At 37.2% G+C, this 27,881-nt stretch overlaps 1 protein-coding gene across 1 annotated transcript in view; it reads left to right on the top strand.

Moving 5' to 3' along the window:
• Positions 1 to 27,881, top strand: part of myt1b (myelin transcription factor 1b) — a 63,877-nt gene that overhangs the window by 18,862 nt on the left and 17,134 nt on the right. The window contains exons 3-11 of the mRNA XM_056449316.1: positions 906 to 960; positions 3,829 to 3,859; positions 9,205 to 9,476; positions 12,621 to 13,526; positions 16,935 to 17,069; positions 17,269 to 17,359; positions 19,514 to 19,633; positions 22,801 to 23,015; positions 23,205 to 23,395. Of these exons, the coding sequence (XP_056305291.1) occupies positions 906 to 960; positions 3,829 to 3,859; positions 9,205 to 9,476; positions 12,621 to 13,526; positions 16,935 to 17,069; positions 17,269 to 17,359; positions 19,514 to 19,633; positions 22,801 to 23,015; positions 23,205 to 23,395 (2,016 nt within the window). The remainder of the gene's footprint in view (positions 1 to 905; positions 961 to 3,828; positions 3,860 to 9,204; positions 9,477 to 12,620; positions 13,527 to 16,934; positions 17,070 to 17,268; positions 17,360 to 19,513; positions 19,634 to 22,800; positions 23,016 to 23,204; positions 23,396 to 27,881) is intronic.

Raw genomic sequence — 27,881 nt, 5'->3', positions numbered from 1 at the left:
CGAGACACTTGGTGAACACCTCGCCATCTTACCTGACCTCTCTCTCTCTCCTCCACACTGTCCCGTGATGACAATCACGCATACGCATTTTAGGCATTAAATAAATAAAATTTATAATTTAATACTAGTCTCCTATATAAGTGCATTGATTTTTATGACGTTATAACATATAATATATATGTTATAATATAACAACGTTGCTATTTTTAGATCCCGCAGTATACAATATTACCATATTCCCGTCCAACCCTAGTTGAGACGCAATGACTATAATCAAATTATGTGCTATAACATGTAAAACGGGATCATGAAAGGAACATTCGAAAAAGTCATGTAAATGTACTCATGTAAACATCTTAATCATATTATTGTCTTATTCAAATTAAAGCAAATAATTTGATTACAAATGTCCATGTAAACATAGTCAGTGCCTGCTTATCCACCCCAGTATTCACAAGAAAACTTAACTATTTTATGTGCTGTCATAAAAGTAGCAAATATTTGTATGAATTAATACAATTTGCATGAAAATGTACGATATTTGAAAGGAGACATGCTCAAACCAAACCCCTACCCATATCCCTCACTGGGCGATGAGCAAACTGTACTAAAACATAGGAATGAGGTTGTAGAAATTCATACGAATTGGCTACTAAATCAAAGAGTTACAAATTGCATTGGTTTCTCCATCTCTCTGTTCATCTATCATTCTATCATAGCGTTTGCAGTATAAAAGGAAAGATGATCTCAGTGAGTATTTACATGAATGTGTGCTTTTTATATATTATTCATGACTTCTCATTAACCTGAATGTATGGTGAGTATGTGTGACCCTGAGTTAGCTTGTGTGTGAGTTTCTCCTCTATATCGCTGTAGTCTTAACTCTCTCCATTTCTCCCTGACAGATGAGTTTGGATACTGATGACAAGCGCACTCGCACGCGGTCCAAAGCAGGAAGAGGTTAGTGAACCTCAGCTCTCTCTCTCAGCTCTTTCTCTTCTTCTCTCACCTCTAAAACTCATTTCTTTCACTGGTCAGCTGAGCATGTCTTATATGTTCGCTCTAGGCATATCTAATATTTTAGCTTCTCTGAAATAATCCTACTCTTGAAGTCTCTGGAGGTCCTTTTGCAAGAAAATCCTTTTCGCTATGTAGCCATCAGTGAGTTCAAACAGAGCTTTTTTGAGAGAGAGCAAACGCAGTGTCGAAAGTTAAAGAAATGCTTTGAAATGGTACAGTTTTATATGCATGAGCAGATTAAGCAAGGGTTTGTTTTTAGAGGAATGATTTGGGTTCAGTTAAAGTTCAGCTTTGTGGACACACTGTCAGTTATCACCATCAGCAATTCTGACTCATCCCTCAGCTTGTAAAAAATGTTAATAATATTACACATGCAATGAAAGTCTACAGGTTAAGGCATCCAGGAGGTTTAAAGCCATTTGATTTATTTCTGCCATACAAAATGGTGTTTTATTTGAGTTGTTAAGCTGTCTGAACCGTCCTTTTAGCAGAAGGGCTTCTGTAGTCAGATGGATATCTGGTTATCAATTATTAATTTATGCAGGTGGAGTTTTGATGCAAAATACAAAAGTCCTGTATAATAGTGTTTTGAGAATGGGATGTATTATGCTTTATAGCAGAGATGCCCAAAGTAGGGTCTGCAGGTAGACCTGTCACGATAAGGAATTTTTTGTGCAATATAATGTCACAGAAATCATTACGATAAGCAATATTATTGTCATTTTGAGATCATTTTATGCCACTGATTATATAACAGCGTAGTAATGCAAATAGCCATAAGCACTTTAAAATATTTATCATTCTTAAGGTTATTTAGATTCTATAACTTGATGTTAAAAAAGGTAAATGTCTATTAAAATGTAATATTAAATGTCCTATTAGGGAAATTTCCAATTATAAACTTTGACACCGGTGAGGTAGAATGTAAATGTCATTGTAAAATGGCTTTAACATTATCTGTAAATTTGTAAATGTATTATGTGACAGCAAAAAATATTGAGGCCATCTCCAATTGTCTCACAATAAGTCAATATATTGATTATTGTGACAGGCCTACCTGCAGGCCAAAGTTGGCCCATTCTTTGATTTGGCCCACCATCCCATCTGAGAAGAGAGTGAGGAGGAAAGAGAGGGTTGGGGCGAATGTCTTTAAAAGAGATCATTATTTCTAATTTGACGTTACCTTATTTTTTTTGGTTTGTTTTATTCAAGCACACTGAAATGAAAATTTCAATTAAATGTTGTAAATAAATCAGATTTTTTAAAAAATGTAAATAGTGTCACTTGACGGATAGAAGACTATGCATAAGACATTGAGCAAATCAAGTCAAAAGTAGTGTAACACCATGCTGTTATAAATTAAATGTTTTTTTTTTTTTGTTTTTACTTTAATAAGTTCATAATAAAAATGTAAATATGTAAAAAAAAAAGAATAATTATGCCATATTAGTTAATGTTTTCTAGTTATTTTTAAATATTCTTAAATAAATTAGTAAATTACTCATGCAACTATATTTACCTTCGATACACTAGCCTCAATCAAGATTTTTGGCCCTTCATAGTACTGGGCGATCAATCAAAAAGTAATCGAAATCGACATTCAGAACCTATAATCGATTCATTTTTTCCAGGTCAATTTTTTCAGTTATTTTCCCTACTGCATATTTTCCCTACACGTGACCTCGCACTGTTAGGTATGATTTATACTACACGTCGAGTGCATGCGTATGGTCCGGTGCAGGCTTTGTGCGATTGTAAACCTGTTTACCTTTCAAAAAATGTAACTACACGTCACACGTTTGCACTACATTGCCGATGATTGGAAGCTGCGCCCAAGATGCCTTGAGATGGCATATTTTCCATTACATTAAAGTTATTATTTACATGAACATATTTGTTAACAGAGGATGCAAGAAATGCACTGTTTAAAATATTATTACAGGATATATAAAAGTATTTAGAAGAGATACTGCTTACTTTCTACTTTTAACCTCCGCTTCAGTTGCCTATGGGAGAAATGACTAGGAATAATAAACGTCAGAAAACGGTCAAACTACTTGCTCTACAAACAGGTGTTTGCATGAAAGCACAATAATATAATATGAAAATATTAGTTTGCAACTTCAAGCAGTTCAAACAAGCTGTTTTTAACGTCTAAAAATGAATGACGTCTATATATATTCATATTTAACGTCTAAGAATGAATGAAGCAAATGAGACCGGAAGTCTCGAGCCAAAAATATTCAAATGGCTGCACCCACTCGTACGCGAACAATAAGGTGAATAGTATCCTATCCTGGTACAAATAATTTAAAAGCACTTTAAAGTTATATTTATGCTTTTATTTAATCAGTTATTTTAGTTTAAACGCATTAAATGCAGGCCATTCTTTTAAGGTAGCATATTTGCACTCATTTCTTCGTTGCTTTGACCGCTTTTATTGTTCTGAAATAAATTGATTAGAGAGAGCTTGTTTTTTTCTTAAACGTTTGCAGTTTTGCTCTGATTCCACCACTAAACTCAACTGGGACAATTAATCATATTTTCGTGCTGATTCGTGCATATTGTACTTTTTTTCCATCATCAAGGCTTGATGCTTTGGCTGACTCAGGTGTTTATGTGTATGTATGTATATGTACTCTGCGTGTGTGTGTGTGTGTGTGTGTTCTTGGTAATGCAGTCATGAATGTTACTGCATACGGCCTCCTGGGGTCTTCATGTATTTGTGATTTATTGATTGTGGTTCTATGCAATTATTTTGCGGCTGTAGATTTATTTTTCAGCACCTGATTGTCTCTCTTTCTGCAGTTCCCTCTGAGATTGTTGGACAGGAGCTGAGGTAAAATGAATTCTGTATTTTCGTCTGCAGCGTTTTTTTGTTCTTTACGTTTTAAATCCATGTTTGATCATGTTCTTGGCTTTATTTGGTGCACAATGCATGTGCTTTACGAACAACTCATTTAATGTTACAATCAAACTCATTTTCAATACTTATCAACATAATGACTGACGTCAACACAAATCTACTAACTGTTAAGAGGCCACGGGTCTTTTATGCATGATCATTTGGTCTTTTGAGTAATTGGTTCAGAACTCCAGTATTTAGACCCAAGTCTGTGTGTGAAGGATTTGAAAGCATCATATCATCAGCTGGTGAACTTATTCTCCGCATTCTCCTCTCATGGTCAAGTGCGCTATGAAGTTTACAAGAGTGGTATTTATAACAGCATCAAACACACTCTCTAGTCGTCAGGGTCACTGAAGCTGTTCACGGCCGTTTTCTGTCACAGATCTTAAACAGAGCTCTCCTCAATAGACTGCTGCGAAAGACGCTTTTATACTTGAGCAGAACAGAATTATAAATGCTTCAAGGCATGATATGACATGGACCTAGTTTTATATTTGCTATTGATATTCTTTGTTTTTGTAGTTGTATAGGCTAAAAGCAGAAATGGTTTTTAAGAATCAAAACTGTTTTTAAACCATAGATTAAATGAAATGCGTGATCAAATTTTTATCTATTTTTATACTATCATACTATATCATACTTTTTACCATTATATACTGAAGACATTGATTATAATGTAATTCAGTGTAACGGTAGTTCTTATAGCAATAACTGGTCAGCAGTGTTGGGTGTAATTGTTTGCAAAGTAACTAATTGTGATATTTAGATTACTTTTCTGCAGAAAACTAAGTAAGGTATTACCTTTCATTTTTAGGTAATTTAACTAATAGTTACTTATAATGTACTTGTCTTAGATACTGTTAATAAATTCAACAGTTCTGGATAAAACATTTCAGAGACAACAGATTAATTGTTTTTATATTATATTTTTCAGCTAAAGCAGGTTTCATTTATCAAGATGATTAATTATGCTTAAGAACAATCAATTGAGTCAGACATTTATGTCAATATATCATAAGGGGGAAGTAGTGTGTCATTGCATTGAAATGTTCTGTGTTTTGATGCATATAATGCTTATTATTCTTTGTTATATTTCTTAATAAAGCTAAATGATCCTGTTTGGCTCAGATTTAAAGAATTAAACATTTTTGTAGTAGTGTTAAGCAATTAAAGGCTCTATTTTAACAATCTAGGCCAGGGGTCACCAAACTTGTTCCTGGAGGGCCGGTGTGCTGCAGATTTTAGCTCCAACCCTAATCAAACACACCTGAACAAGCTAATCAAGGTCTTACTAGGTATACTTGAAACACCCAGCCAGGTGTGTTGAGGCAAGTTGGAGCTAAAACCTGCAGGGACACCGGCCCTTCAGGACCGAGATTGGTGACCCCTGATCTAGGAGCAAAGTCTAAAGCGCATGACGCAAAAGCACTAAGAAGGTGTCCAAAACTATTTCTAAATTCAGCTTTAATTTCCAGCAAACGAATAAATGAACAATAATAACGAACAAGTTATATCCAAACACATGTCCTAGTTTTATGCCCCATATGGTGATGCATAAACCCGATCCAAAAGGTGGACAAATCTAAACTTGTTTTTATTAAAACAAATATAAATATGCATATAATAAATAATACTGCTAATAATGGGCATGAAGGTATGCGTGTATTAAGCATTTGAACCTGCATAGGCGCATAACTAATGTGCTCTGCGCTAGACTTTAGACTAGCTTTTAGTTGGTCAATGGCGCGGTCTATTTCAGTTTCTCCAAATAGCAACTCGCCAACAATGCGCCTTAACACACCTCTATTTTAGACCAGAACACCCATGAGTCCACAAAGTGGCGCAAATGAATTTGCCATTTAAACAACTCAGTGCAAAATGTGAAAATTAAGGTTGCGCTGGTCTGAAAATAGCAATAAATCGCACCAAACACGTCTTGCGCCTTATTGCGCCGGGTGTATGATAGGGCCCTAAGTCTCTTTTCAGACACAGTAATTAAAAAATTAATTTAAATGCAAATTTAATTATGCAATTACTAATTAATTACTTTCTGAAGTAACCCAATACTACTTAAAATGGTGAAGAGCTACCACACACTTACCGCTAGCTGAAAGCATCATCAAATGAGCCATTTGTGTGGAAGTTTGTGAATGATCATTACTCCAGTGCATATGCATGTCCACAAGAACCATACATCATGATGTATACACATCAGCCAACTACACGCGCACAAATAAATCAAATTTGAACACCTGTGAGCTTGAAGATAAGATTTGGTTCAAATCTCAACTCCATTTGCAGGTAACAAACAAGAATGTCAATGAAACAAATTGACAAAATACCAGGGATTGTTGCAAAATGCGGAAGGGATTTCATGAAACGAAAGGAGGGCCGCAGCAGGAAACGAAAATCGATCACAGCTCTATCGTATTGACGAAGCAATTATTTAGCTAAATTTGAAAATCTATGTTTGTTTGTTTTATGCTGGCCGTAGAAAAGCAGCTTCTGATGAACTATTTAGCAAACAAGCACAACAAAACTCGCAAATGAAACAAAAGCATCTCTAATTTGACCCCCCTCTATCTGTCCAGCTGCCCCACTCCAGGATGCAATGGCACAGGCCATATCAGTGGCAAATATGCCCGACACAGAAGGTACGACAGATGACATGCCCGTGTGGTGCTCCGTAGCCCTTGATTCACCTCCCTCTGCGGACACGTAGCCTTTCCTGATCCCGACCGCCGTAGACTAGATCATCTTAATCTTCATCTCTTTCTCTGATAATGACAACCTCTCTCTCTCTTTCTGACTCTCTCTCTGCCTAATAGAGGTCTTTAGGCAGAGTATTGATTATTGGAAAGATATTACAGTTATGTTTATTTACACGTGTATACATTCAGGAAGCCATTTGAGAAGCTTCATGTTTATAGATCTATCTCCGCTGCCCCGTGCGATAGCGAGGCTTTCTAGGTGAAGGCTTTATTGAATTCCAGCCTCCACTGCTCCCTCCCTTCTCTCGCTCTCTCTGTTTCTTATTTTATTGTGGTATAATTAAGTGTTCCAGTCAACTGGCTTTGATTTATAAAGGCTTTTAGCCAGCACACTGCCCTCTACAGGTCAATATCCAACATCATTCCAGTCCTCATCTCAGTTTCCATACACTCATCCCTCTTAAAAATAAAGGTTCCTCATTGGCATTCATGGTTCATGAAGAGTCTTTAACATCTGCAGAACTTTACGTTTCACAAAATGTTGTTTAGATCAGGGTTACTCAACCACATTCCTTGAGGCACACCAACACTGCATATGTTAGATGTCTCCTTTCACTGTTACACCCATTACAGGTCTTTCAGTCTCTGCTAAGGAGGTGATGATCTGAATCAGTTGTGTTGGTTAAGGAGGCATGGTAAATGTGCAGAGCTGGTGGTCATCCAGGAACATGGTTGAGAAACACTGGTTTAGATCATTAAATTGTTCTTCACTCTGAAAAATAAATGGTTCATTCAAGAATTGTGGGCTTCTGTATTACTTTGGGGTACCACAACTGTGAACTTGGACCACAAAACCAAAAGTCTCATTTTGGAATAACCAGAAATACAGTATACTGTTTGGTCAAAATTATCGATTTGACTTTTATGCCAAAAATCATTAGGATATTAGGAGAAAACCATGTTCCATGAAGATATTGTGTAACTTTCTTACCATGAATATATAAAAGTACATTTTTGATTAGTAATGTGCTTTGGTAAGAACTTTTGAACGTGATTTTCTCCGTATTTAAATTTTTTTGAACCTTCAGATTGCAAATATTCTTCTCAGCCATATAATATCATACCCTAACAAAGTTTAGATCAGGGGTCTCAAACTCAAATTGGCGGGCGGCCATTTTAGTGACTGACAATTCAAAGGAGGGCTGTTTTAACATTCAAGCACACAAAAAAAGTGGAAACCTGACATAATTGATGCATCTTATGACAACAAATATGAGGTTTATATTTCAAGTATTACCTATCATCAGTGATAATGCAAATCAGCATGTTTATCGTGTCACACATCAGCTGTTGAAATATATCTGTGATTGTTGTGTGTATGGCCAAGCGTTAGACACACACTCAGTCACTCTTCCACAGAGTATATGCAGTCAAAACTCTAGCTTTTTGTTTCTTGTTGTACATATTAAAGAGGTAGTTTAAACTGCTATGAAAATATTACAAATAATAAGCATAATTATTATTATTCTGTCCCAACCAATTGTATTGCCCCTATAGCGTAGGAACAGCAGAAAGCAGATTGGGTAACTTAAGTGACTTTACTACCAATTGCTCTTCTCAATATCTTTCTCTTTTTTTTGTTAAACTACAACAAAGAGTGGAAAAGTATGTACATATTCACATTTACTTTAACAAGTTCAATTCAACTAGCACTACAATTTTACCAATATACATAGTTTTTATGCAAATGTTAATTAGCATATGATGAAAATCTATTAAATGAGACCATTTGAATCGAATATTAGCAAAATTATCATATTTGTTACACCACCAGCATAACATGTAAGCCATGAAGAAGTGTTTGTACAACAAAAAACAAGTGGAATAAAACTGATAATAATCAAACAATGCTTGAATATTTACAAAAATAGAGCTTTAGCAAAAATAGAGCACTTACGGACATATATTTTAATTTTTAAATCAGCCACAGAATTAACATGCATGTGTGTCACTCTTGACCATACACTGAGAGAAAATGAAAGTAAAACTAATCTGAATGCAGTACTTTAAATGTCGACTAGGTGGTGGGTCAAAACCACAAGTGGCTAGACGCGGCTGCACAATTTTTTCTTTCTTTTTTAAATATTTCCCAAATGATGTTTAACAGAACATGGGGCTAATAATTCAGACTTCAACTGTATATGTTTTGGCAAGCCGAATTTCGTTATATTTTTGACGTCAGTTGCTGGCTGGAGGGAGGAGTAGGCCGGTCTGTAAATGGCTGGCAGTTTGAGACCCGTAGTTTAGATCAATGGAAAGCTTATTTATTTAGCTTTTATATAATACTTTTATCTAAAATTCCAAAAATTGTCACAAATGGCTCTTCTATGGCATTACTGAAAAAAATCCCTCTTTTGGAACCTTTATCTTTATGAGTGTTTAGCATGCTTGGCTTGCATGTGTGTAGTTTGCATGCATTCATTATTGTTCCACTTATACTACAATAGTCCCTCATCTTGTATTTCACATCACATTTTCTCATGTCATCTCCTCTTTCTCACACAGTGCTCTGAGTTGCCCATTGGCCAGGAAAAGGCGTCTACAGGAAGCAGAGTCAGAGCAACCCTCCTCCAAGAGGAAGTCTCATCCGCTGAAGCTGGCCATGGATGAAGGTTTCAATGCAGAGAGTGAAGGAAGCGGAGAGGAAACTGAGTTAAGGGAGGAAGAGGAGGAGGAGGATGAAGAATGTACACAGCAGAAGCTTGAAGATCAAGAGGAAGAGCAGCAAGCAAAGCAGAACACAGAGAGCACCAATACAGAGGAAGAGGGTGATGAGGGTAAGGATTAAAACTGACCAAAAAGAATGTAATGTGTATATATCGTGTATGGCCATACACCCAAATCACTGGGGACCACCACCACCAGTGTGCAGCATCCACTTGGATGATGTGAAGGCAGCCACAGGACAATGGCACCAGTGCACTTACCAAACTCCAGCTTATAAGGTGGAGTGAAGAGACAGTGATAGAGCCAATACAGTGGATGGGGATGATTGGGAGGCCATGATCGGCAAGGGCAGAGGGAGCGAATTTGTCCAGGATACTGGGGTTACACCCCTACTCTTCACGAGAAGATTTTTAATGAACACAGGGAGTCAGGACCTCGGTTTAACGTATCATCTGAAAAACGGTGCCCACTGACAGTATAGTGTCCCCTTCACTATACTCGGGCATTAGGACTCACAGACCACAGTTTTGAGCACCCCTGCTGACCTTACTAACACCACCTCAACAGCAACCTAGTTTTCACATGTGTTCTCCCATCTAGGTACTGACCAGGCTCAGCCCTGCTTAGCTTCAGTGAGTAACCGCTCTTGGGCTGCAGGGTGATATGGCTGTGGCATAAAATATACATGGCTGTTCATTGATACACTGACAGAATTTGTATGCAGCGGTATATAGTAACATATTATTATTACTTTGCCTAAGCTTATGCATTTTATTACAGTATTTTTATTTTGAGAAATTTTACTTAAAAACTTACTTTACATTCCAAAACGAAGTGTCATATTGTTTCATTGCATTAAAATATTGTTTCTTTAATTCATCTCTCTGAGATATGACAGCTGTGTCTGTTTTGTGAATGAGCCTTTTTGCTCTAATTGCATGTTTTTGAGTGAACAGCTTACAAAAGTTCCAGTCAGAATGGGTGTCCAGTTTCGATTTACTGATTTAAATGATAGTCAGAGCAGATACAGTCAGCAACAAACTGGTTTTATACTTCGTACTTTTAGACTTTGACTGATTTAATGTTTTGCTGTAATCGTCTTTGTGTAATATTTTGGTATACTTCATCCAACACTGTTAATTTGTGCTGTCTTGAACTGCAATCACATTACTGACATATGTATGACAAGTGCTGTGTACTCGCTAGGTAATTTTGCTGTCAGTTGCTATAGTCACTCTCTCAGTTGTCTATAAATGCCAGAAAATAAGGTATTGTGTAGTAAGAAAGTGAGACTTCTCCTGTCAAATGTTGAAGGAATGGAAGAAAAAAAAACCCGGAGAGTATTTATTGATTACCGGAGAGTATAAAAGCTACAGAACAGTTTAGAATATGACAATAAATATTTGTTTTATGGACCTAGAAATATCTAAGACATCAAAATATCTTCTTTTGTGTTCCACACAACAAAATAAAACATACTGGCTTACTATGATAGTGGGAAGTCAATTATGACTAGTCCCACACAGAATCCCGCAAGTTTTTTGGCAAATAATTGAGTCTATTTATATACGTATGTAAATGTGTGTACATTCATATTTATTCAGTTTTTTTATTAATTTTTAGTAATATTATTGAGTAATATGAAAATATTCATTGGATTTATTTACAATACAGTTTATAAAATAATAGTTTCTGTCTTCTAGTAGATGTATCATATGATAGACTTGCTTTGTTTACCAAATAAGTGGATCTAATTGGAATTGTAAACATTAAATAAAAGTTAAAAAGGTATTATTTTTTATTTCAAATATTAAGTTTTAGGTTACAATACTCCCAAAATAATTCCACATAAATCTGCAGAATTTTTACAAAATTCTGCGCAGAAATAGCAAAAGATGTCCGCAGATTCAGTTTGGCCATAACTATGACCATGTTCAATTATGGGTTAACTGATCATTAATTCATCCTGCTTTCTATATGCATAGTACTATATGCAATAAAGAAAGACTAGCATTTTTTCTGGTGCTCAAAGACACTCTTCATTCTGAAAGTTAGTCGCTAGTTCCAACTTTTTTATGACACCACCCATACTGTTAAATACTGTACAAGCTATGAATGTTGGATAGGTTTCCAGTACATGAAGAACTTTGCATCCAATTCTCGAACAATGACAATCATAACTAGGGTTGGGTCAATAGCAGATGCACTCGTCCATCGGCGATTTCGATAGACATCACGATGTGAGCCGGCATCGCAATCCTCCGCCCCGTCGCAGCAGCAACCCGCTCGTAAAAAAGAAACAGTTAGGCCCTGTTTAAACTAATACGTCTTAGTTTTAATGCCATTTTAGAGCAAAAATGATTCACGTCCATACTGGCATTTCACCTAGCATTTCTGAGAAGCCCTCCTTCCGCTAAAAACGCACATCATGTGACTACACACACAAACACACCCACATACACTCTGGCATGCACTCCAGCAGTCAGCAGGTGCTTTGAGCACAAAACCCAAGAGAACAGTGCACGTCAGACAGTTTATCAGGGATGTACTGCTGAATCGCGTCTCGCTATAGTTGTTAAACGTGATATTTAATTAATCTTGTCTCCATCTAACGACTCTTTGGTCTTTTGAATCTATCAGGTAACGTGTCTCAACGTCAGTACTCCGATTCAATCCTTCGCTTTCGCTTGTACTTAGTCATTTTAGCAAAAACCTCAGACACTGTTGGTTGGTTCAGCACCTTGTTGGTTGTGCACCTTTTTTACCAACCAAGTTTGTCGAGGCTATTATAACGATACAGATCACTCTGCTTATTCATGCCAGAGACGCGTGGAAAAAGTAATTGACATGTGGTAATTTGTGTGTAAATAATCTTTATTTATTTATGATTTGGTTATTGGTAAAACAAAGACCATGTGGGTCAGGTAGTTAAAACGGTAGGCTACGAATAATTAATTCGTTATGAATTCATGAATTATTTATAAATAATGAATTCACCGCTGCCTACGACGACAATGTCATCGTCTATCGCAATGTTTCACATTAGACATCGTACCAACCCTAATCATGACAGACAATAGTATTGTGCAGTCTGAACCCAGAGCTGTAACAGGTGTTACTTGGATACTTGTCCACAGAATTCAGTCCAATTTAGTTTGCTGTATTAAGCTCAGGACTATATGAAAGTCGAATCTGAATGCGTCCTTGGAAAATGACACATTTTAAAAACTATTTTCTTTTTTTCTATCCCACAGAGGAGTGTATCATCATTGAGTCATCCAGCACAGAAAAGCCCAAGCCTTCACCTTCTGAGGATCTCTCCAACTATCAGCACATAGTGGCCAACTCAATGACACACCTCAACAACCACAACAATGGTGCCATGTCACCCCAACAACCGCCTGTCATCATGGAAACACAAGAAAAAAGTCCTTTTAGAGAAACAGAGGAAGAGAAATATGAAACAGAGGAAACAAGAAGCCAAGTAAGAGTTGTGGTTTGTAAAGAGAATGGAGTGAAGCTGGAAGAAGAAGAAGAAGAAGAGGATAGTGAGAGCCAGAAAGAGTCAGACCACCAGTATTTCACTGAGGAGATGCAGACACAACAGGATGATGAAGAAGAAGAAGATGATGATGATGATGAGGGGTTGAGGTCTGAGATGCAAAAAGAGGAGACGTACCACAAGGAGTTTAATGAAATTAAGTGCGAAGAAGAGGAAGAAGAGGAGAGAGAAACCGTCCGTTCGGTTATCACTGCCACTCAGGGATCCCACATAAGGGAAGATTATATTTCCCACAAACTCGCATTGCCACAAAGCTACAGCTCCAATAAGGCCTCCACAGCATCAGCTATGCTTATTGATGTCCAGTCTGAGGGGTCGGAGAGGGACGCTGATGTGGATGTTGATGATGATGATGATGATGATGATGATGGGGATGACGACAGCTTGTCTCAACGATCAACGGTGGCAGATGAGTCTGAGATGTTCGACATCATGCGGGGGAACCTGGGGTTGCTGGAGCAGGCCATTGCTTTAAAAGCTCAACAGGTTAAAGCTCACCGTGAGCTCAGTCGCATTCCTGAACACCACCGTTTCTTTGCTCTCGACGACCGGGCCGGCAAACACATGGAACATATCCGCAAGAGCTGCTTCGGAAAAGGTAAGCGCTACCAAACGTGTATGATTTTGGTGTTGTTTAAGAAATGTAGCCAATGCAAATGTTTTAGTAATCATTTTGCTATAAAGACCATTTAGACATGCATGCTATTGCAGTTCATTCAAAATTATTGACAGCTATGTTGAGACAAAACTTGTTAACAAATCATTTGGTTTCAAACTGTTTTTGAGCTCATATGTACTAACCCAGTGGTAGGGAACCTATGGTTTCCTATGATTTCCATCACTAGAAATCAGTTTCCTAATGAAAATATAATTACAATTCCCAATTTTTAAATGCAAAATTTATAAAAAACTCAGTTTACAATAAAAGGAAGTTCGACTAATGCACGCATGCATTGCTGTAAATAAACTTGAACTATTGGTTACAATAGAAACGCAAGTTGTTTGCCCTTTATTTTCTCAATAATAGTAAAATATGAATTTTGTTCTTTAAAAGTAGCCAAAATTAAAATTGCTGTATATTTTGTTTTGAACTATTTAAAGTAACTACATGTTTATAGTAGTAAAATGTTTGTTTATTTTAAATTGTGTTGCTTTTTTATTTATCAGGAATTGAAATAAATTGTCCTTTCTTCCTTTTGTCCTTTCTTCCTTTTGTCCTTTCTTCCTTTTGTCCTTTCTTCATTGATGTTTATTTTTGAGTTGCACATAAACATAAACAAAGGTTTTGTTTAAACCTGTATTTTATTTTAAGTATAGTATAGTATTTATCTGTATTTTATTTATAGTATAGTGTTTATCTGTATTTTATTTATAGTATATACAGTTGAAGTCAGAATTATTAGCCCCCCTGTTTATTTTTTCCCCAATTTCTGTTCAACAGAGATTTTTTCAACACATTTCTAAACATAATAGTTTTAATAACTCATCTCTAAAAACTGATTTATTTCATCTTTGCCATGATGACAGTAAATAATAATTGACTAGATATTTTTTAAGACACTTCTATACAGCTTAAAGTGACATTTAAAGGTATAACTAGGTTAGTTAGGTTAACTAGGCAGGATAGGGTAATTAGGCAAGTTATTGTATTCACCTTATTCTTTGTGTACGAGTGGGCGCAGCCATTTGAATCTTTTTAGCTTGAGACTTCTGGTCTCATTCACTTCCATTCATTTTTTGACGTTAAAAACAGTTCGTTACACTGCTTGATGTTGCAAAACGATATTTTCTTATTATATTATTCTGCTTTGTCTGTATAGTCATGGACACACTTGTTTGCAGAACGAGTAGTTTGCCCGTTTTCTGTGGTTTATTTTTTCTAGTCATTTTCTCCATAAGGAGCTGAATTCAAAATGTTCTAAAACAAATCGCAAACATGAGCCCACTTCTGCATTTAAGAAAAAGGTCAATAACTATGGTTTGTTCTGTAGACCATCAAAAAAAGTATAGCTTAAATGGGCTAATAATTTTGACCATAAAATGTTTTTTAAAAAATTAAAAACTGCTTTTATTCTAGCCGAAATAAAACAAATATGACTTTCTCCAGAAGAAAAAAATATTATCAGACATACTGTGAAAATTTCCTTGCTCTGTTAAACATCATTTGGAAAAAAAAAAAAAAAAAAAAATGAGGGGTTAATAATAAAAAAAAGGGGGGTTAATAATTCTGACTTTAGCTATATATATATATATATATATATATATATATATATATATATATATATATATATATATATATATATATATATATATATATATATATATATATATGAAATGGCTGTTTGGTAAAAAAAAAAAGGCCCCTGTACAGTTTGACCTGTGAGTTCAGTACTGCAATAGTAATTCTTACATAATTTCCTGCAATTCATATTTTAAGAGGAAGACATACTTGTATTATGTAGATTGTTGAATCAGTGCAAAATATTTTTTTTAATATTTTTGTTAATTGTTGCAAAACGCAGATGATACAATTCATATAAGGATGATTTCATGCAAAAACTACAGATTGTTGCACATCCTCCACTCCATTAGACAGACAACAAAATGTATTCACACATAAATGGATTTACCCAAATCTGTTAAGACGTAACTATGTACACAGTATTTTAGGCAAATCATACTCAGCTTATATAAGAATGCAGAATGCAGCTTGAAAAAATAAAACTGTTGCATTAAAATGACAATTTACATTATGGTTATATGAATTACATTGCTGTTTGTTGTATATTGTTGATTTATTGACCTCACAAAGTCCATATATGGTCTCTAAACCATTTCTTCTCATTAGTTGTCACATCTATGTGAAACTGTACATAACTGTTGAACATTCGGAAATACTTCCCACTCTCGATTAAAGACTTGAATATATATATACACACTCCAATGCAAGAAGCCATTTCCTAAGTGCACTCAAAGTGCTATTTAAACATTGCACATATGCAGTTTTCAACCCACCCTACACAAGTGCTCAAATATCAACAAATTCTCATAAATAAACACCCACACATGATTAATCAGAAAGAAGATTAAAATGGCAAGCTCTCGCTCAGGCAAAGAACTGCAAGATTAATAATGGGGGAAGCAATCTGGAGAGTATAAATGGGTCAAATGAATTGGTTTCCATAGATAAACTCCAGCCTTAGTCTATAATTACTGAAGCACTTAGAAAGAGAGAGAGAGTGGGAGAGAGTTGAAGGGGAGAGAGGGTGTGTGTAATTAGATTGGTTTGGCACGTGTTTATTTGTTTATTGGTTTTGTTTGTGGTGTTGTTCTGCTCTCGGTTGGCACTGTGCCCGGTCCGTGTGGCGCTGGATTCAGCCGAGCGCTCGGTAGGGCTCCACACCCCCTCTATAACTGGCCTCCTCACGCTCCGACCAGTTTTAATTAGGAGGTGCATGTCTCGTTAACATTTCAACATTTAATTAAGGAGCCACTGAAGCGCACATGCAAGCTCTTTCTCTCTTAACGTCTCTCACTTTCTCTCTCTCTCTCTCACTCTCTCTCTCCTGTCTTTTTTTTCATGTTTTTTTCCAGTTTTGCCTTTGTCCTTGTGCCTTCTTTCATTTACCTTGGACCCCACACACTCTTTCTCACTTTGTCCTCCTGTATAATATGGAGATGTGCTTTGCCAATGGTGAAGTCTGTTTAATGAGCTCCATTTTTCAGTAGATAGTCCAATAAACCCCAGCGCACCCTCACCGAAGATAATAATCCGTTATGGAAACATCCACCTGCCCGCACGCATAATGACCATAATTATCACCATAAATGTGTCCTCTCACGGGTCCAGAGGCAACTTTAACAACTTCCAGAGAGCATGAAACTGGAGAGCGTGTTTGTGTCTAATGTGTGTGGTAATATGCACGTCTTTTGTACGTTTCTGTCCTGACAGAAGTGATAATGTCTTCAGATAAGGCTTGACTGACAGGTGTTTTGTTGCCTACAGAGAGTTCTAGATCAGAGAAGCGAGAGATCAAATGCCCAACCCCTGGGTGTGATGGAACGGGTCACGTGACCGGACTCTATCCCCACCACCGCAGTCTGTCAGGCTGCCCACACAAAGATCGGATCCCTCCTGAGAGTGAGTCAACATCAAACTACAGACACATCTTTTGATTGTGTGATCATTCGCAGCAGAAAAGACAAACCGTGCCTTCGACATGTACTTTAGATGTGTATTATTATGTATTTCCTTTCATAAAACGGGTGGCTTTTTGGGGTCATAAAGATATTCCATTGGCTGACGCATTGCTTTCTGTTCGTTCTTGGTTTGTACTCAGTTTTGGCCATGCATGAAAATGTCTTGAAGTGCCCAACGCCGGGATGCACTGGTCAGGGTCATGTCAACAGCAACCGCAACACACACCGCAGGTACAGTCTCTTTTTTTAAGAGTACCTTTCCTTTTGTTAACCACATGGTAGATCCCCAAATCTTTCTTGGTGCATAAGGTCTACACGATGACTATTCTTCACACTTAGGGGGTGTAACGGATCAACATATGGATCACAACCCACAGTTTGGAACACACGTGACCCGCAGTTTAATAACTTTTTTGGAACTTGTAGTCAATCCAACATTTATAACAATTGCATAAGGGATCGCCTCCCACATCATTCAAATCACCTGTATGAAAGCATTTTGGCTTCCCTGTGAAATATTATCATGATGGAAAAAGGTATGGTGGGACCTAAATGCTTGCTTAGATTATTAATTAAAGGTGTTTTTTTTGTCACTGTTTGTTTAGCCTGAATTAATGCATTCAGTGTAAAGCTGTACAGTTAAACATTAAAAGATTGTGATCTCAATTCAAACCCGCGCAATGAAAATGATTTGCATTTGTTTATTAATCCTTTGAATCGTTTGATCGAGAGAGATTCAGTTTTTACACTTTTTTCAGTTAGTTACAAACAAATAAATCACACAGAAGTACAGGGAGAACAGTTTATAGTTCAGATATAAACACTGATGTTTATGGTAAAGATTAAAATCGCTGTTTAATGGAACTTGAGCTGGTGAAAGTTGTATCAATTGTTTAACCAATAGGTAGCGATAAACAACCATCAAAATGATGTCACTGAATAGGTTTTCAAAAATGATCCACCTGTAATGAAACATGAAGTTTTATGTGTGAATTGTTGAATCATTAATTAGGGTTTCTGCAGGTTTCACCCGGTCAAATTTAAGAATTTTTAAAACCATCAAGAATTAAATTTTAGACATATATAGTGATAAACACTAATGATTTTTTTTACTCACCCCATCAAAAACTAATTCTAATTAGTTATTTTTAGCCACGTATTTTAAATAATGAGTCAAGACCCTAGTTGTACACATACTAATAAAAAAATATTTAAACATAAAACCTTTAATAAACTAAATGTAGGCACAACAGACTGTTATAATATTAGACATAAAAAGAGGATTGCTAAGCGTTTTATTAAGATATATTGTTGGAGATTGGATATTTGTTGAATCAATTGAGTAGCTTTACATAAACAAGTGAAAACTAAGATCTGTTTAAAATGATTTAAAAAGACCTACAGGACAATATTTCAGTAAATGTAACACTTTTTAAGTCCTGATATTTAAGACATTTTAAGACTTTTTAAGACCCTGCGGATAGCCTGTTAATTGAAAATAAATGATATGTTGTACAAGATTTCCATATTTAGCATTATCAGCAACATTCCCAAAGATCATTTTTGGTATCGAATATTTTCCTTTTTCAGGTGGTTCTTTCTTATTTTTATTAAAATTAAAATTACTGGTTTTAAGTTATGTTTGTTAAAACCAATGGTTTTTGCAATAATATTATTGTATAAATTGAAAGCAAATGACATTTGTCTCCTCCCTTTTTTGCTGATCCGACCAATAATCCGTGACTCAAAAATCATAGCGTGATCCAAACCGCAAGATTTGTGATCCGTTACACCACTAAAAGTTCTGAAGGGATTTTCATAGCTTTGCTATTGATTAAAAATTGCGGCTACCCAAATATCTTTTGTTATTTTCTTACTATGGGGGCGTCACGGTGGCACAGTGGGTAGCACGATCGCATCACAGCTAGAAGGTCGCTGGTTCAAGCCCCGGCTGGGTCAGTTAGCATTTCTGTCTGGAGTTTGCATGTTCTCCTCGTGTTCATGTGGGTTTCCTCTGCGAGCTCCTGTTTCCCCCACAGTCCAAAGACATGTGGTATAGATAAATTGAATAAGCTAAATTGGCCGTAATGCATGTGTGTGAAAGAGTGTGTATGGGTGTTTACCAGAGTTGGAAGGGCATGCGCTGCATAAAAACATGTGCTGAAGAAGTTGGCGGTTCATTCCGCTGTGGCAACCTCTGATTAATAAAGGGACTAAGCTGAAAAGAAAATGAATAAATGAATGGATTTTCTTACTGTGAAGAATAGTTCAGTCATCTGTAGAACCTTTTCCCCACTATAAAGAACCTTGTAAATGTTCAACAGAAGCATTAAGAATTACAAATATTTTCCTCAATCATTCTGTGATGTTTTTTTCCTCTATTAGTTTGTCCGGATGTCCCATCGCTGCTGCTGAAAAGCTCTCAAAGGGCCATGACAAGCAACATCTGCCCCAGCCCATGGGCGAGCACATCAAGGGCAGCCCAAACTCTGACCGTGTACTCAGGTGAGCTCTAAACCCTCAACAAACAAACCCTGGAACTGAAAACATCAGCGTTTATCCCTATTTATCCCAGCAACAGCAAACTTGCCCCGCGCTCGGTCTCCTCCTGTCCTTCAGCTTCTATGTCAGCAGTATGTGTCCATCAAATGTACCTGCTGTGGTTGGTTAGCACAGCTGTCAGTCACCGCAGGACTAAACTCACTTACCGCAGCATGATTGGTCAGGCTCTTCAGCATGTCGGCCCTTCCATTCCTTTGCCCTTCTAATAGAGCACAGCCTGCCATTTCATGCTGGGATCGGGCCTCAAACCTGCTAGTCTAATTACGCCACTGATAAGCTAATTATGGGACTTACAGGGCATGGAGTATTGGAAAAATAATTACTTTCCTTCAGGAAGCATGTCTGTGGTCAGACAAAGCAATGCGGATTATGAAAATAATAAGCAGTCCTCTCTTATTAGTGTTATTCTGATTTAAATGAGCGTCAGTTCGTTGAGAAAGCCCATTAAGGGAAGATGTCGACAATGAGAAGTCACCAGAGAGACCTCTGGCAGCTCCGCATGTCACCCTTGCTAATGGGATGCAGTGACTAATGAAGAGACAGGAAGCAGAGGCTAATATACTTTACATGCCATTGTCACGCAGATCATAACACACGTAGGTGTGTGCGTGCATGTTTTCCTTCAAACGCGTTCTGCTTTACGCCTGAAATCTGCTAATGATGTTAAATACAGAACACAGTGTCATAGTCCACAATGGCACACACCCACGTGCTAGCATTTTTTAGCTTGTTTCCAAATCCTAGCTAGCAGCCTACTGCCTGCTTCTAAAAGTTCATAACCATTAATGAATTCATTTATGACAGCAAACACACAACATACTTGACTTGCAATTGATTTTAGTGGAGATTGTCCAAGAAAAGTTCACTCAATGAACTCATTGCCAAAAATTGCAATGCCCCAGGCCAGCTACTACAGTTATGTTTAAAGAAAATCAGTAAACAAAATAATTAAAACTGTTTGTTGGACTTACATTTCATATCAGCAACAGTTTGGTGGTTTGGGCAATCCCACAAATGTAGTCTTCTTAAAGAGAAATAGTATTCAGTGTTTCTCCTAGGCTTACAGTTTAGGGGGGGGGGGGGGACGTATCTGAAGAGCGGGGAGGAATGCGGGACAGATTTGAGGACCGGGCCGTAGATGCGCTATTTCTGGGAGATTATCATATGTTTGCGGGCATCCAGGAGTCTCTATGCATCTGCTGGAGACTCTTGGAATTTCCGGGAGACTTCGCATGTCTGCATCTGTATATATTTTAGCTGCTGTGACGCGAGCGCAGAACAGAAATGACATGCTGTTGTGTAAATAAGATATTACACACAGTTGTTTAGCTTGTTTATTAAAAGAATTTGTGATCTGGCGCTATATAGATATTATATTATAGAATTAACGTGCCTTCAGGGGGGCGGGTAGCCGTTGGGAGGGCGGGGTGCCCCCCTTATATAATGGTAGGGGAAACACTGGTATTAAACATGCTTATTTCATGTTGATCCAGTCAATGTTTATGTGCGATCCCAAGCACCCATCTAAACTACTGTTTCGGTTATTCAGTTACGCAATGACCAGTGGCTGACTGGTTCTTTAAGGCTGCATTTACACTGCATGGTTCAAGTGACCAAATTCAGATTTATTTTCTCCTATGTGGCACAGATGGGATTTGGCCCATGTACGTGTAAGCAGGAAAAAATCACATGGATTCCGATTTAGTCAAATCAGATTCAGGCCTTGTTCGTATGTGGAAATTTATCCGATATGAATCGGATTCGCACCCTTGTGTCTGCAGGTAAATCGGATTTTTACTTGTCAATGCGAGTCACGCATCATTAAAAACCATAGCGAATGACGTCAAGTCTGATGCTTTCCTTTCAGAACAGACTTTAGCACTGAGTCGCAAGCCTTAAATCTCTTAAATCTCATACTCAACAAAGCTTTTATATTGTCATATAGCACAAGTATGTAAACATGTTAACGAGAGAGAGAGCGCAACATCCGCCACGTAACCAATATAAACTGAAATAAAAACTATCATGTGCTATGGACATGACATTAAAATGCCTACTGGTTTAAAAAGGCCTAGATTAAAAGAAGATGGCCAAATGAGAACTTTTCTGTCATAAACTATAGTAAAACAACTTGTCAAAAAGAATTTAAAAAATGAAACCCTGCAAACAGATTAAATACAGGAATAAAGAAAATGGCGCTCTTTTATTATCAGCTGTCAGTCAGCACCCGCTCTTTTTTTCTGGTCATTGCGTTTTTGCCGTGTGCTGTGTAAATGCAGACAATCGGATACGAATCACTTTTAAAAGATGGTGTAAGCCAATCGGATACTGTGCAGCCTTATAGTTGCTGTGTTCTATTTCAAGAAAAATTGGTGAACCAGTAAAAGAGCAGCATTCTAATAAACAACAACTACACAGAACACACAAACACTAAGTACTCTAACATTTCATGCTATTTCTCACCATTGTAATGCATTCTGGGATTGCTTTTTTCTGTGAAAGATCAGCAAAGCACCTTAGTATCAGACTGTAATGTGATATTTTGAGCTGTGTAATTAAGTTGACTTCTTTTTTAAGACATCAGAAGCATCTACAACACATTAAAATGCTGCTTTAGTAGGTTCTGGAATATGCCAAATGTCTTTTCAGAGTTTTTCTTCAGAACAGAGAAAGGGCCGCAAGGGCTCACGGTTCTTGAGGAAAAGGAGTCGGTTTTAGGGCTTCAATTCCATGCTATATGATATGCTAATGTGCTCAGTGCTGATAAGACACTATTTAATCCTCTTCTCCTTCAGTCACCCTGCTTTAAAACCTCTCTTTCTCACTCTCTCTCCCTTTCCCATTTACTCTTTTACTGGCTATTTATCTGTGGGACTTTTCCTTCCTTTTTCTTTTTCACTGTATCTCTGGCTCATTGTCAGTCTTTCAATTCCGCTTCTCTTCTGCTGTCTAATTCCAGCCCACTCTTTCACTCTTGATCTTTTATGCTCACTTACACTTATCCTTTTATGCTTCTTTTTTTCTTCACTGCAGGGATATTGATTCTTTTGTAGAGGAAAAATGACGGAACCTTCTCTCTCTCCCGCTCTCCCTTGCTACCCTTTTTTTAGGCCCATGTGTTTTGTGAAGCAGTTGGAGATTCCGCCGCATGGCAGCTACAGGCCCAGCCTCGTCCCCGCCACGCCACGCGCTAATCTGGCCAAGGAGCTGGAGAAGTACTCCAAGGTGTCCTTCGATTATGCAAGCTTCGACGTGCAGGTGTTCGGCAAGCGCATGCTCGCCCCAAAGATGCACACCAGCGAAACTTCACCCAAAGCCTTCAAATGTGAGCCGGATTAGTCACGCTTTTTGAACGCTATGTATAATACACTCCTAGCAGTGCAAACTTGTGTATAAATGGTGAGCTTTGTGAACAGTTCAGCAAAGGTTCACCACTCTTTATTGTCATACAGCAATGTTAACGGTAAGTGAGTGCAGGGTCTTTAGTATTAACTCTATTCTCTTTTGCCCACAGCCAAACCTCCATTCCCCAGAGTCTCCCCCCCAAGTCCCAGCCTGCACGGTGTTTATGGAAAAAGCTCCTCCAGTGGCTATGATTATTCTCATGATGCCGAAGCTGCCCACATGGCTGCCACTGCGATCCTTAACCTGTCCACACGCTGCTGGGAGAGACCAGAGAACCTCAGCATCAGACACCAAGATAAGGTACAGTCAGAGCTGGTTCACACAACACAAGTTGCAGAGAGCCCCCTTGGCCTCAAGGTTTATATACTGTATAGGTATATAAAGGTAAATATTATAAATTATTATAATTATTATAAATTATTAGCCCTCCTTGAATATTTTTTCTTTTTTAAATGTTACCCAAATGGGCGACGCAGTGGCGCAGTAGGTAGTGCTGTCGTCTCACAGCAAGAAGATCGCTGGTTCGAGACTCGAGGTCGCTGGGTCAGTTGGCGTTTCTGTGTGGAGTTTGCATGTTCTCCCTGCGTGCGCGTGGGTTTCCTCTGGGTGCTCTAGTTTCCCCCACAGTCCAAAGACATGTGGTACAGGTGAATTGGGTAGGCTAAATTGTCCATAGTGTATTAGTGTGAGTGAGTGTGTATTGATGTTTCCCAGAGATGGGTTGCGGCTGCGTAAAACATGTGCTGGATAGGTTGGCGGTTCATTCCACTGTGGTGACCCCGGATTAATAAAGGGACTAAGCCGAAAAGAAATGAATGAATGAATATTTCCCAAATTATGTTTAACAGAGCAAAGAAATTTTCACAGTATGTCTGATAATATTTTTTCTTCTGGAGAAAGTCTTCTTTGTTTTATTTAGGCTAAAATAAAAGCAGTTTTAAAATGTTTAAAACCCATTTTAAGGTCAAAATTATTAGCCCCATATAAGCATTTTTTTTGGGGGGGGGGGGGGTGTAGTCTATAGAACAAACCATCATTATACAATAACTTGCCTAATTACCATAACCTGCCTAGTAAACCTTATTAGCCTAGTTAAGCCTTTAACTGTCACTTTAAGCTGTTTAGAAGTGTCTTGAAAATATCTAGTTAAATATTATTTACTGTCATCATGGCAAAAATAAAAGAAACCAGTCATTAGAAATGAGTTATTAAAACTCTTATGTTTAGAAATGTGTTGAATAAATCTCTCTGTTAAACAGAAATTGGGGAAAAAAATAAACGGGGGGTAATAATTCAGGGGAGCTAATAATTCTGACTTCAACTGTATATGTTGTTCTTCCTATATAAACTCCAAAACACCATGTAACGTCAATATGGTTGTCAAACCTGCTCGATACTGATAAAGAAATGCTGTTGCCCTGATACTGATAAAGAAATGCCCTGATTGGCTGTATATGCGATGTGAGAAGGAGACAAGTATGGGCAACTTTGGGCTTTTGGTGTGTACTTAAATGCATAAAAAATGTCAAAATGTCTAAAAATTCTTGTTAGTATATACAGTGCTCAGCATAATTGAGTACACCCAAATTTAAAAATGAATATTTTTTATCCATTTCTCAGTGAATATAGGCTATGTATTTTGGTGCATTTAAACAAAACAGATTTATTAAACAGATATATTTATTAAAATAATATCTTAGTCACAGAAGATTCTTAGAAATGGAAAGATAATACAATTTAAATGAATTAAAATTCATGCAAAATATTGGAAAACTACAACCTTTCAACAAAATTATAAATATTTTTAGTTTTTCTTGATTTTTGCTATTTTTGAAATGTTATTTAATATTTTTCCCTAACATATACATTTGGGCTACTAATTTTTGAACCATTACTGTATGTTATATTGTTAGATAAGCTCCAGATTTAAATATACTGAGCACTTTATCTGTGCATTTGGTCTTGAAGTATCATCTAATATCAAACAAACAAGAGAATAAAAAAAAAAATCAAAGAGAATTATTAAAAAAGAGAGAATCATTCACTACTCATCACTTTAATAAAAAAAAAATCTGTGTATATCTGTATACTTACTGTGAAGTGTGATAACACTTTACAATCTAACTTTTTATATTTTTACATTTTAAACTGTTATATTATGGTAATATTTTGGTTTAATGTTAATATTGTTAATAAACCATGTTTTTTAGTCACAGTTCATTATATTATATGTCATGCTTTTATAGCTTTAGGTCTATAGTACATTAAAAATCTACATTGTGTGTGTTACTACAGTCAATCATGGTAGAATGAACTGTTTCAGATCAGCTGGTTTGTGACAAGTATTGTTTACTTCTTCTGATACTTGTTTGCTGACTAACTTGTTTAATTACAAAAGGCATATTGTACCAATACAAAACTGGCAAATATTAGCATGCACAAAGCTACGGCCAATAAGTCTATTGTTGCCAACTAAAATATTCATTCATTTATTTTCCTTCAGCTTAGTCCCTTATTTATCAGGGGTGGCCACAGCGGAATGAACTACCAACTATTCCAGCATATGTTTTACGCAGCGGATTCCCTTCCAGCCACAACCCAGTACTAGGAAACACCCATACACTTTCACATTCACACACATATACACTACGACCAATTTAGTTAATACAATTCACCTACAGTACAGCGCATGTCTTTGGACTCTGGGGGAAACCGGAGCACTGGAGAAAACCCACACGAACATGGGGAGCAACTAAAATATTGATGCTGATAACTGAATAAACACATATGTAGCTTATCTGTTTTCATAATAGAGCAGCTATTAGCTAACAAGATAACTTTTCTGACTTAATATTGGATAACTTAAACATGACTTGCAAACAAACTAGCAATAATCATACATGTTCTCTAACGAGGCTAAGAATTTTTTTTTTAACAATTTGGATCATTTGGATGTTTCGTTGCAACGAACCGACTCGTATGACAACTCATAAATTCATCTTTGATCTGAGTCTTTGATCAAAAGTGTTCTCAGAAGTCCCTATAAAGAATTTCACATCTTTCTGTAGTGAAATCAAATGCAGCAAATGATTTATTTATTTAAATGAGGGTGTTTTATAGTTTTATTATCTAAATTTGGTCACTCAAGCCACATTGTTTCTGTTGTGTCGCAATGAATGCTGCTCTGATCTACTATATATTATTTAGCATAAATAGATTAGCAAGCTTGGCTTTTAAATGTTTCCACAGCATTGCTAAACACACACACACACACACACCATACAGAGATGTTCAGTAGCAAATAATAGCAGTTTGCAATGATAAACATCCATTAACTGAAGAAAGTCTGTCTGCGCACAGTTGATCTTCAGCAGAGTTTTTATCAGATGAATGTAGCGATAGTGTGAATGCGTTTGCTTGCTGTTGAGATCTTATTGCGTCATCTCCCCTCCCTTTCATCTGTCCCTCCGTTCGTTTCATCCTTGTCTCCTCTTCATGTTGTTATTGCATTAAGTTGATAGTGAGCTCCCTAGATAGGGCAGGACCAGGTGCTCTGTGTTTTTTTATTTAATATTTCCATGGCTAACGCTAATGAGGGCATTTCTCTCTCGTTTCCATTCACCCAGTTTCCCCTCTTTACTTTTATTTTCATTCTTTTCACTCCTTGTCCCTGCTCACTCCCAAAAATACAATCTAACCGCCTTCTGCCCCCCTTCTCCATCTGAGAACTCTGGGGTCTCGACTGTAATTGGAGAAGCTCTGTCCTCGATATTGTGATTTTTTTTAAAAAAGCTTTCTCCTCAGCCCAGGGAGTGACTACTTCATCATTTTTCGATTTCCTGACATGTTTTTAGCAGGAGGGGATAAAAGGGGAAGATTAATGGGCAGAAAGGCCCAATGGCTCAACACTAATCAGACTGGGACTGCTCTGGGATCAGTGCCTACTGTGTGTGCACATCTCCAATTTCATATGCACGTACTGTACATACAACTTGATCAAACTGGTACTAATCCATGCATCATCTATTAGCACACATCTGCATACACAGTGTGTTACAATAGAATGTAATGAAAGTGTTTTAATATAGGGATTTGTTGTTAGATGTTTATTAGATAATAACTTCACAACAGAACCTTAGCAACTACACACAACATCCTACCAATGTGCTGAAGCAAAAAATTACATAACACCACGACAAAGCATTGGCAATCATTTTCAAGACCCTAGCAGCAACAAAACAATGTGCTACATAAAAACATACATCGCGGATCCTGTATTAATGCTTCGACAACTACTCACAACATCTTATGCTGAGTTCAGACTATGCCCGATTTTGACTTGCCGACAGGTTTTGAGAAATAACAGACAAAAGCCTGAAGTCACAGGCAAATCGGTGCTGTAGTAGCAATCACGCAGTGTGAACTATCAAAGACGCAATCTGAGAGAATCGCTGATGAATAGCCGACACCCGTAAGATATTTGGCAAGCTAAATATCTGGACCTGTCGGAGATTCAAAATCATGCCGTGTGAAATGTGTTCTGTTTGAAAATAACATCTGCGATTACCTACAGCCAATGAGAGCAGCATCCACTAGTATATGCACTAGTATATCCACTAGTATGGCCTGGTATCTGCAGGCCAGCGGGAGGTTGAGGAAGATGTGCTTCTTTTCAGTCTATTTGGACCCAAGAAATGAAAAAAAAACGAGTGTAAATTTGGCTGTCAATTTAGATTTTTCCTTTTGTAATGTCATGCAGTGTGAAACCCCCTGTCGCCAATCCATC

Source organism: Danio aesculapii, chromosome 23, assembly GCF_903798145.1.
Source record: "Danio aesculapii chromosome 23, fDanAes4.1, whole genome shotgun sequence".
NCBI lineage: Eukaryota > Metazoa > Chordata > Actinopteri > Cypriniformes > Danionidae > Danio > Danio aesculapii.
This window is presented reverse-complemented; position numbering and strand designations above follow the sequence as displayed.